Source organism: Seriola dumerili, unplaced genomic scaffold (genome assembly GCF_002260705.1).
Source record: "Seriola dumerili isolate Sdu_G_001 unplaced genomic scaffold, Sdu_1.0 BDQW01000155.1, whole genome shotgun sequence".
NCBI lineage: Eukaryota > Metazoa > Chordata > Actinopteri > Carangiformes > Carangidae > Seriola > Seriola dumerili.
In genome coordinates, this window is record NW_019174410.1 from 1,549,198 (window position 1) to 1,559,591 (window position 10,394).

Sequence of the window (10,394 nt, forward strand, 5' to 3'; positions counted from 1 at the left end):
ATCTTAACAATTCCACTTTTCATCAGTTTCACCATTTCACTTCACTACAGCAATACAGAGAACTTTGGAAAGTGCAGAGGATGTAATTATACTGTCGACACTAAAAGATAGAAAGTTTCTTTCTGCTGTGTAACGGCTCAGAATCAGCTTCATTTACCAACTGCCTTCCTGCAGAGGTGAGCCAGCGTATCCAGACAGCACATCCTGGTGGTCGTCAAGTGATGCTGCATTACCTCCTGCCTTGGATGAACAATGTGGAGCTGGTTGACTTTAAACCAACCGCACGGCGACCGGAGGATTGCGGCAGTGTCGAGGACGACGAGGATGTTCACGAGCGGGAGATCATGATGGTCAACAGCAGGCGCTGGCTCCGTGGAGAGGGCTGGGGCTCCCCTCGCGCAACAACCATGGTGCTAAACAACCTCATGTTCATGACCGCCAAGGTGAGTCTGCGTACTCAGGTTTACGCTGATGAGATGTTGAATGAGGAAGTGGATGTATCATGAAACATCTTTATTTTCTTCAGTACGGGGACGAGTTTGCGTGGTCAGAGATCGAGAACGTGTGGACCACATTAGCGGACAGCTGGCCAAAGAACCTCAAAATCATTCTGCACTTCCTCATCAGTATGTCAGGAGTTAACAGTGACCCCAGCCTCCTGCCCTATGTAAGTTACAGCACATTTACATCGTGCAGTGTATCCGTCATCTGTGTGCTGCAGCGGCTGACAACTCCTCATGTTTCTGTGACTGTGCCCCGTGCGTGTCCCCAGGTGAAACGAGTGGTGGTTTACTTGGGCAGAGATAAGACTATGCAGCTGCTGGAGGAGTTGATGTGTGAGCTCGAGTTGACTGATCCCGTTAGCTCAGCCGTCACTCACATGGACAACCCCCCCTTCTACCGCATCACCTCCAGTTACAAGATCCCCTCAGTCACCTCAGGTTAATGAGCACTGGAAATGAACTAGTTCACACTTCAGGCCATATGACTAAATAATGTCTTGTCAGTGCGAGATGGTCATTGTTTGATGTCGGCTTTCTCAGGAACAACCTCCAGCAGCAATACCATGGTGCCAGGAAACGATGGTCATCATGACAGCAAGATCAAAGACTCCAACATGGAGGACAGGTACAGGATGAACTACAGCACTGTTCTAATGTAATGGTGGGAGTACACAGCTCTCTGTCAAGCCTACAAATGTGAGTGTGGAGTTCCTGCAGGCGGTGCACTTATCAAAGTAATCCTCGACTGCCTCTGATGAGCAGATATCCTGCAGTGTATCATGGTCACTCTGTGGCAATAACCAAAATGGATCTCGGCTTCAATGCAAATGAGATGGAAGACCTGACATCATGTAGTTCTCTTCTCCCTGCAATGTTTGTGTCGAGTCTGTCGATGTTGCTGCAAGCCTTGTGCCTTGTGTCTTGTGTCGTGGCAGAAATCTAAAAGTATGTGTCATAGTTCCTCTTATGTAGAAAGTTAAAATTAGAACGCCTGCTTTAATTTTTATTTGACTCAGAATTAATTCAGATGAACAATTATAAGTCTCTCAGGTTTCTTTTAGAGACTGACGGCTGTGAGGTGAGATACTTTTAATTGAAAAAGTTTTGCTGATGCAATGGAGAAGTTTAAAGTTTCTGGCCGTGAGCAAAAAAAAAAAAAAAAAAACCCTCACTGCTGACACTATCCTTTTAAATCAAGTGTGTCTGTTCTGCAGTTACACCCACCTGGATATCTACAGTGGTCTGAACAGTAACCTGAACCGCCAGCACCACCGTCTGGAATCCCGTTACAGCAGCAGCTCTGGAGGCTCCTACGAAGAAGAGAAGAGTAAGAACAAACTCATTACCCCCCCCCCCGGCTCAGAAATGGTGTCACAGCAACATTTCTGATCATTTCCTCCTTTACTCTCCAGGTGACTCCATGCCACTTTACGCCAACTGGCGTTTGAAAGTGATGGATCACAACAGGCCGGAGCCTCTCCCCTTCCCTCCAACAGGAGGCTGTTGGTCTCCGTTGGTGGACTATTTGCCAGAGACGAATGCTCCTGCTGTACCGCTCCACAGGTACAACAACCGCCACCTTTCACCCCCTCTTTATTACACTACTCTGGTCTTTGCTTAGGTCGACCCTTGTTCTTATGCCTGTGCGTCATGACCGGAGGCGTTGTGTTTCCTGGTTCTGTACAGCCACGAATGTGATATCTCGGTGACGCCCTCGAGGGAAATTCCTCAGATTTTTTTTTACAAACATTCACTCGACCTCAAAGATGAACTGATAATATTTTGGTCAAAGGTCAAACTCACAGTGACCTCGTGTTCTTGTGAATGTGATATATCAGCGACGCCCAGAGGGAATTTCACTACATCTGGCTCCAACATTCACTTATGTTCAAGGTTGAGCTGATTTTTAGAATTTAGTGGTCAAAGGTCAAAGGTCACTGTGAAAACCCCGCCATAACTCATGAATTCACGCACTAATTATGAAACAATTTATGACAAATGTCTGATAAAAAGATGAAGTGATGACATTTTACATCCAAATGGTCGAAGGTCAACTTTACTGTGACATCATAATGTTCCGCACAAACAAATCTGGTCATTAATCAACGAGCAGATCAATCAAGGAAGCGAAGGTGGAGGTTGTTATGGACGGCAGCACGGCGCTAATTGAAGTGTGTTTTTCAGATGTAACATCGCAGTCATCCTGCTGACGGACCTCATCGTGGACCATGGGGTGAAAGTGGAGTGGAGCGCCTACCTGCACCTTTTGCTACATGCAATTTTTATAGGTAACTCACTTCCTGATTGTTTATAATAGGATGTAGTGAACTGAGTTTGATTAATCTCTCTAACTTACTTCATTACGGCTTCACCTGCTAAAGTCACGTCATCTGATCTCCCTTCGTCTTTTCCGTTTTCTTCCAGGGTTTGATCACCAGCACCCGGAGGTCTACGAGCACTGCAAACGTTTACTGCTTCACCTGCTGGTGGTCCAGGGAGCTAATAGCAGCGTTCAGTCTGTGGCTATGGTGCTTTTACGCAACAGAGACTACAATGATCCGAGGGTCCTGACTGTGAAACCAGCAGCTCCAGAGTTCAGCCTCACAGGTCGGTTCTGCTCTGGAGAGAAATGAGACTCGGAGAACTGTTGTTGTTTAATGATTCCCCACCAGCTGAAGGCTTACTGTTTTTGTCATTGTATATGGAGCGAAAGTAACAGAAATACTGCACAGAGTCATTTGTTGTATTGCCAAGGCAGGTCACTGGGTGGCAGCAATGATCTAGGTCTCTTGAGTCAGGTTTCCCTGTCACAGACTGTTAAATTTAAACTACCAAGTCCCACTGAACTCCCAGTGACACCCTGCTTAGAAACCAGCGGCTTCATAAAACACCACATGAATAAATGAACTCAAGTTTGTCACATGAGGAAACAGTGAAACCTTCATCATCTGCTAAAATCACGTTAAAATATCATGAAGGAGGAAGCATTTCCTCCAGATGCCTACAAAGCTCGATGCGTACGATAACGTGTGTCGCTTGTTCCTGTAGGCGTTCAGGAGTTGTTGCCGGACTGTCAGCCGTCACCCATGACGGACTCCGGCCTCAGCTCGAGCTCCACGTCCTCCAGCATAAGTCTCGGGGCGGGGGGGACCGCTCTGTCCCACCTCTCCCCCACACTCCTCAGTGAGGTGGATGTCACTGCTGAACAGGACGAGAAGGCCAAAGCGCTCATCGAGTTCATCACATCGAGGTGAGAAGAGCCTCTTTCATTCAAATGAAAAATAACTTCACATTTAAACTCGTCACTTCGTGTTGCTGACTAACTCACATGCTCAGTTTGCGTCAGTATTAACCGCTGAGATGTATCGGCACGCTTGAACCACGTCACTCACTCTGTTCAACTGTTTGCTTTCATGCTTCCAGCAGTGTCTGACAGGATGGGGGTATTTTTTTTTACTTTGCATGGGTTTGAGTTTGGGGTTGGTGTCATAGTGGCTCCTTTTGCCTGGTGTGACGACATGTGACGTGTGATTCTGTAACGGGTCACGTCGCCTGATGCGTGTTGCTCTCGTCTTGTAGAAAGAGGGGCCCGCTCTGGAACCACGAGGATGTGTCACCCAAGAACCCAAACATCAAGAGCGCTGACCAGCTGAGTGTTTTTGTCAGACACGTCGTGACTGTCTTCAAACATTCCCAGTCAGGTCAGTTTGGTTCGTAGCTACTAATATCAGCCTGCAGCTACAGGTATAGTTTGGGTGGCTTTATCATATTCACCTTTGTTTGTGCACGCGCCTCCCTTCAGGTTTCCAGCTGGAGTCGTTGCTGAGTGAAGTAGCTCTGCAAACCGCTCTGTCTTGTCCTTCCCGCCACTACGCTGGACGCTCATTCCAGATTTTCAGGGCTCTCAAACAACCTCTGACTCCTGCGACGCTGTCTGACATTCTGTCTCGACTGGTGGAGACTGTGGGTGACCCGGGAGAGGAGGCTCAGGTCAGAACATCAGTGACACGGTTCTCTCATATGCAACAGGAAACACTGTCGGTCAATTCACTTAGATGCTGAATGTTCTTAACATTTGTCTCCGTAGGTTCATTTCCAGCAGTCAACATATTTTAAATGTTTAAATGTATAGAATCATTTTGCATTTTTACTAGAGCCCAACTGATATTGGATTTTATATATATATATAAAAACACTTTTGAAAAGATATGTCATGAAAGCAGGATACGTTACAGTTTAACAATAAACTTTATTGTCCAGAATGACATCAGTGCACTGAAACGGTAAACTTCACTGGGAATTAAATAAAATAACTATAAAAATAAATAACTACAAACAAGAAAACATAAGTACAAATATATATTTATGTATGTGTATATATATATTTAACTTGAATGAAAACAAAGGATCAAATATACATGAAATACTGCCTATATAACTTGACCTGACCCGAGCATTTCCACTGCTTTATTGCTTCTTAGTAAAAGTATTCATATCAGCGCATATCGGAGAATAAATGCGGCGATACGGATATCTGTGATTGGCCAATATCAGCCAATAAAATCAGCCAACCGATAAATTGGTCGGGCTCTAATTTTTACATGTTACTTGTAAATTGAAAGAACTTCTTGATTTGATTCCTTTTCTTTCACTTTGCCCTCTAGGATAATATTAGAAGTTATTAAAACAGGTGTTTTTCTTACACATGGTAACAAAGATCTTTAAAATGTTTAAGTGGAGGTCTAAACTTTTTCTGTCTGTATGAAGTAAAACATTCGACCTGCTTTTAAAGCCAGTTGTCGTCACATTGTCTGATACAGTAGATCAAACATTTCCTCAGCACAGCACGGGTCAATTTAAGGTTAAAATTAGCTTTATGTGATGATGACAGGACGCAGGCTGCAGGTACAGAAGAGTCATCTGTTCCTCCTTTACTGACGCGGCTGCGTGTGTTTTTCCTCTCCAGGGTTTTGTCATTGAACTGCTCCTGACGCTGGAGTCGGGCATTGACACACTTGCGGACACAGTCAAAAACTACGACCTCCTCACTGCCTTAGCACAGTACGTCCTTCTCCTCTCAGCCTCACTAATAACGTCACTGTGTGTTACCGATTGTCATTTACAAACTTTTTTTTTATTTCTTTAACAGAACCTCTCCTCGTGATCACTTGTTGGGGCCTAAGTTTGCCGCCAACAGGAAGAGCACGGGCCAGCTGAACCTGAACAGCGGCGGTCTGTTCCATTACGCCCACACTCGCAGCAACTCTCTGCGCGCGAGCCTGATGGGCGAACGAAAGGGCGACAGACGCAGGAGCAACACCCTGGACGTAGCCGACCGGCTCGGCGGTAGCCACGGAAACCTGGCGCGCACGCGGAGCTTATCGTCACTGGGTGGGGGAGGGGGCCAGGGGGGGGACGCCATCCCCCCCGTGGACCCTTCGAATCTGATGGCCACCGTGTTCTGGATCGCCGCATCGTTGCTGGAGTCGGACTACGAGTTCGAGTACCTGCTGGCGCTGCGGCTGCTGAACAAGCTGCTGGGCCAGCTGCCTCTGGATCGCCCCGACAGCAGAGAGCGTCTGGAGAAGGTCCAGGCCAAGCTGAAGTGGTACAGCTTCCCTGGCCTTCTGCAGCTCTTCCTGAAGGGCTTCACCTCCGCTTCGACTCAGGAGCTCACCATCCACCTGCTCAGCAAACTCATCAGTGTCTCCAGACATACGCTGGTAGACCCTTCACAAGTGGCAGGTGAGCGTGCAGGACGGAGAGAGTCCCTGCTGCTCCCCATGGACTTGTTGTTATGTTTTTGTATTTTAAAATATCAATGTTAATCATGCAAAAAAATAATGTGCTGATAACTAATGTGTTTGTGAGTCAGGAAGTAAATGAAATTTGAAATTAGACACCGTATTATAACCCTGACACCTCGTTGTCTTCCTTTACATTTAGTGCGTTTCTGTCACGTTGACTTTACCTTTAACTTTGAATGATATCTTTGCTCTAGATTTCATGTCTAAGTATGTGACGCCTGACGTTGTCTGTCTGCAGGTTTTCCTTTGAATATCCTGTGCCTCCTACCACACCTCATCCAGCACTTTGACAGCCCTACTCCTTTCTGCAAGGAGACGGCTGATAAAATAGCCAAGGTGTGCGCAGACGAGAAGTCGGCCACGCTCTCCAACCTGGCCCACATGATGAGCCTCTACAGCACACACAGCTACTCCCGCGACTGCACCAACTGGATCAACGTGGTCTGTCGCTACCTCCACGATGCCTTTGCTGAGATAACCTTGAACCTGGTCACGTACCTGGCTGAGGTATGCAACACGAGGATCGAACTTGTCGCTGTTAGTCACATATGGTAAGATCACACCGGTAATGTGTCCATCTCTGTCTCTCAGTTGCTGGAAAAGGGCCTTCCCAGCATGCAGCAGTCCCTGCTGCAGATCATCTACAGCCTGCTGAGTCATATTGACCTATCAGCAGCCCCCGTCAAACAGTTCAACCTGGAGATCATGAAGATCATTGGCAAATATGTTCAGGTGAGAATTCACCACCTTCTAGTTTAATATCTCACTCACTGCTGTGCAAGTTACCTGATAAATATTATCAGGTATTTTTTTTCTTATTTGCTCAATAAATTAATGAGTAGAGAAAAATTACTTTTGTAGAAAATATATGTAATAAATACTCCTCATACACCACTTGGCTGCAAATATGTGTTATAATAGTTGGTGAGACAAAACTGATCGGACCAGTGAACTTTAATTTCCCTGGGACGTACCGCATGTCGGTCTTCTTTAAGAACAGAGTGTGTGTTTAACCACCGTGGTATGTTTCTCTAACATGAAGCTCCATGAGATAAACAGCTAAGAAAACTTCTGAGGCTGTTTTTAAAGTTTAATTTCCGGCACCAATGAAATTACTGACATGATCACACACTCGTCCCTTCTCCCTGCAGACATTGTGTTTTTTCCACTATGAGGTTTGTTTTCAGTAAAAAAACACAGGTCGAACTAATAGACAGGCTGCTCATAAATTACTTATCATGGGTTCCTGTGTGTTTGTGCCCCGCAGACTTTTCTGTTTCAGCTGCTCAGTGTTTGTATTGAGCTAACACCAATAAAAATATTATAAGGGAATGATTGAATTTTCTTTTTACTGTAAGTGTTGTAATATAGGGCCCCTATAATTATTACATTATGGATAAGAAGAGTTATGTTAATTCTCTTGCTGCTGGGCCAGTGAGAGTTTACGAGGAGCCAGTAAAACACGGATCTACTTTTGGTCAGTTTCATGTTTGGTTGGACACTGCGGGGCGCAGCCTATTTTCATATACAGCCTGATGTATGTGACCACTGGGATGATCTGGTCTATAAATAGCAGCACAATTGAGAATAAGACAGAATAACGTATCTGAGGGTCATTGTTAAGAGGTCTCTTTATGCAGCCACAGCTCTTTATGGAAGCCTTTTACCCAGGGCTCTGTATGCTTCTCACTTCACTCTCAGCTGCTTCTCACTGCTGTTATATCATTATTGCCTCAGGCCGACTCTGCACTGGTTTACTACCAGAGCCGCCTTGTGTAGAACGCATTGTATTTGTGCGTAAACAGTATTCCAGCACATGTGCACTGGTGTGCACCGCGAGTTGTATTCGTTGGCTCGTCCTTTCACATGAGCGCAGGCCATAGCTGATAGCCACAGAGTCTGTAGCTGCTGTGTGTGGGGGGTTATTTGGTTTTCTGAGGCAAATTTCACATTCATGCATTCTAGAGAAACATCCTACGCAGCCTGATATCTCACAGTGGGATCATTATGTTTCTGTGTTTGTGTTTCACAGAGCCCACACTGGAAGGAGGCCCAAAACATTCTGAAGCTGGTGGTGTCTCGCTCGGCCAGCCTCGTCGTTCCAGATGACGTGCAGCGCTCCTACAGCACAGAGTCCTGCGGCTCTCCAGAAATCGCCTTTACGCGCATATTCAACAACTCTTCCAAAGAGCTGCCCGGCAAGACTCTAGACTTCCACTTTGACATCTCGGAGGTCTGTGGCTGCCGCTGTATCTGCTCGCACCTCACTGGTTTCACTTTGAGGGTGTTCTTTGTAGTCTTTCATTGCTAACTGGTGTTATTCGATTTCATAGACCCCGATCATAGGGCATAAATACGGTGACCAGCGTACTGCAGCGGGCCGGAACGGAAAGCCGCAGGTGATTGCTGTAACCCGGAGTACCTCCTCCACGTCGTCCGGCTCCAACTCCAACGGTCTGGTGCCAGTGAGCTGGAAGAGACCTCAACTCTCCCAGGTACCTGCTCAAACAGACACAAGGCACCCAACACTGTGCACTAACTCAAACCAGCGGGTGGGAGGCAGCACCGGTTCAAGGTGAAGCTTCACCAGATCCATCCATCTTCATTAGATCTGATATGTGCTCAGAATCACCAATACAGCCAACAAAACTATTTATCTTCACAGAAACTCAACGGATCTCAAACAAACTGCTGAACAAACTTCACTATTCTACCTGCAGCTTTGTATTTTGAACCCACTTACAAAAACACACTGATTTTAATAACCCTACATTGTCAGAATTACTTCACTGTGGTACAATATTCTCACAGAAACAGGAATATAAATCTAATAATATAAATAAAGTTTCTGTTTCTATCACGGACCACACATGGAAGTGGTTTGACAAGTGAACTTGTATTAATTTGATCCAGTTAAACAAACGCCATAAACAAAGCAAATAGTTTAATAATGTTGAAGGATTGTGTTTATTTCACTCTTACTCTCTCACTCCGTGTTGCTGTGGTGGCGTTGGACTCTGAAGAGGCTGTGCACAAACTACAGTGTGCGTCATAATTTGTACAGAAAGTACAACAAGTTTTCTCCGTTTGTTCTTTTTCCAGAGACGAACCAGAGAGAGGCTGATGAACGTCCTGTCGTTATGTGGCCCAGAGTCTGGCATTCCCAAAAACCCATCTGTAAGACTCCTCTCCTACTCTAAAGCCTCAGACAAGGTCTCTGTAAATTCACTGTTAAGAATACCGCTGCTGGTATCTTTTCTTTGTGTTGTTGTTAATTGTGATTGATTTTTGTTTGAATAGTGCGTTTTTTATTTATTTATTTATTATTATTTTTTATGGACATACAACGATTGTATTTTCCTCTCTGACTACAAAGACTCTTTCCCTCCGTCCTGTGCAGGTGGTGTTCTCATCCAGCGAGGACCTGGACTCTGCGGACCAGCAGACCAGCCTCATACCCACAGTGGAGGAGGTGGTCAGAGAGGAGGAGGTGCAGGGGGAGGATACAGGCAGTGAGCAGCAGTTTGGTGTCTTCAAGGACTTTGACTTCTTAGATGTGGAGTTGGAGGATGCTGAGGTGAGAATTTAACACACACGACGGAGCTTCTGTGCAAGTCCGGAAAGTAAGAAGATGTGTAAAAAAAAAAAAAAGTAGTTTTTAGATTTTGATTAAAAGATAATATGTTGAGGTGGGTAGTAAAAGTATTTCCATACATCATCTTTAAAATATTACAGTTTCAAATCCACTCCGCTCAGTTCTGTCACTCTTTTGTCACTACTCTCGACCACACGTGATATTTTGTTCCAGTTTAACAACATTAATGTCTTGTTTGTCCCACTTGTTTTGTCCTGACTTGCTGTAGAAGGAACATGTCTGTTGTTCTAACCGTCTTAAGTCTACTAACACACGTATTCCTTCTCTTCTCTTGCCACAAGGAGCTGCAGGTAAGTGTGAGGGTCGGAGAGCTTGTCAGAGAGGCTGCTCTCTGCTGGGCCCTGCTGTCTCTGTGTGTCGTCACTAAATGAACTGCTGTAGTGCTCCTTGATTTGAAATCACTGCTACTCTGGTTGTTTACTTTTATAG

At 45.5% G+C, this 10,394-nt stretch overlaps 1 protein-coding gene across 8 annotated transcripts in view; it reads left to right on the forward strand.

Moving 5' to 3' along the window:
- Positions 1 to 10,394, forward strand: part of fryl (FRY like transcription coactivator) — a 69,308-nt gene that overhangs the window by 42,190 nt on the left and 16,724 nt on the right. For 7 of the 8 annotated variants that reach the window (XR_002665301.1, XM_022751507.1, XM_022751501.1 and 4 more), the window contains 19 exons: positions 175 to 443; positions 527 to 667; positions 773 to 941; positions 1,044 to 1,128; positions 1,718 to 1,830; positions 1,916 to 2,066; positions 2,688 to 2,791; positions 2,928 to 3,110; positions 3,552 to 3,753; positions 4,083 to 4,204; positions 4,306 to 4,493; positions 5,470 to 5,564; positions 5,653 to 6,248; positions 6,549 to 6,817; positions 6,902 to 7,042; positions 8,343 to 8,543; positions 8,644 to 8,805; positions 9,413 to 9,523; positions 9,711 to 9,887. Coding sequence is in view for 7 of the 8 variants with exons in the window: in XM_022751507.1 (XP_022607228.1) it covers positions 175 to 443; positions 527 to 667; positions 773 to 941; positions 1,044 to 1,128; positions 1,718 to 1,830; positions 1,916 to 2,066; positions 2,688 to 2,791; positions 2,928 to 3,110; positions 3,552 to 3,753; positions 4,083 to 4,204; positions 4,306 to 4,493; positions 5,470 to 5,564; positions 5,653 to 6,248; positions 6,549 to 6,817; positions 6,902 to 7,042; positions 8,343 to 8,543; positions 8,644 to 8,805; positions 9,413 to 9,523; positions 9,711 to 9,887 (3,479 nt within the window). In the remaining variant the exon portion in view is untranslated. The remainder of the gene's footprint in view (positions 1 to 174; positions 444 to 526; positions 668 to 772; positions 942 to 1,043; positions 1,129 to 1,717; positions 1,831 to 1,915; positions 2,067 to 2,687; positions 2,792 to 2,927; positions 3,111 to 3,551; positions 3,754 to 4,082; positions 4,205 to 4,305; positions 4,494 to 5,469; positions 5,565 to 5,652; positions 6,249 to 6,548; positions 6,818 to 6,901; positions 7,043 to 8,342; positions 8,544 to 8,643; positions 8,806 to 9,412; positions 9,524 to 9,710; positions 9,888 to 10,394) is intronic. The other variant, XM_022751503.1, reaches the window with a different exon arrangement.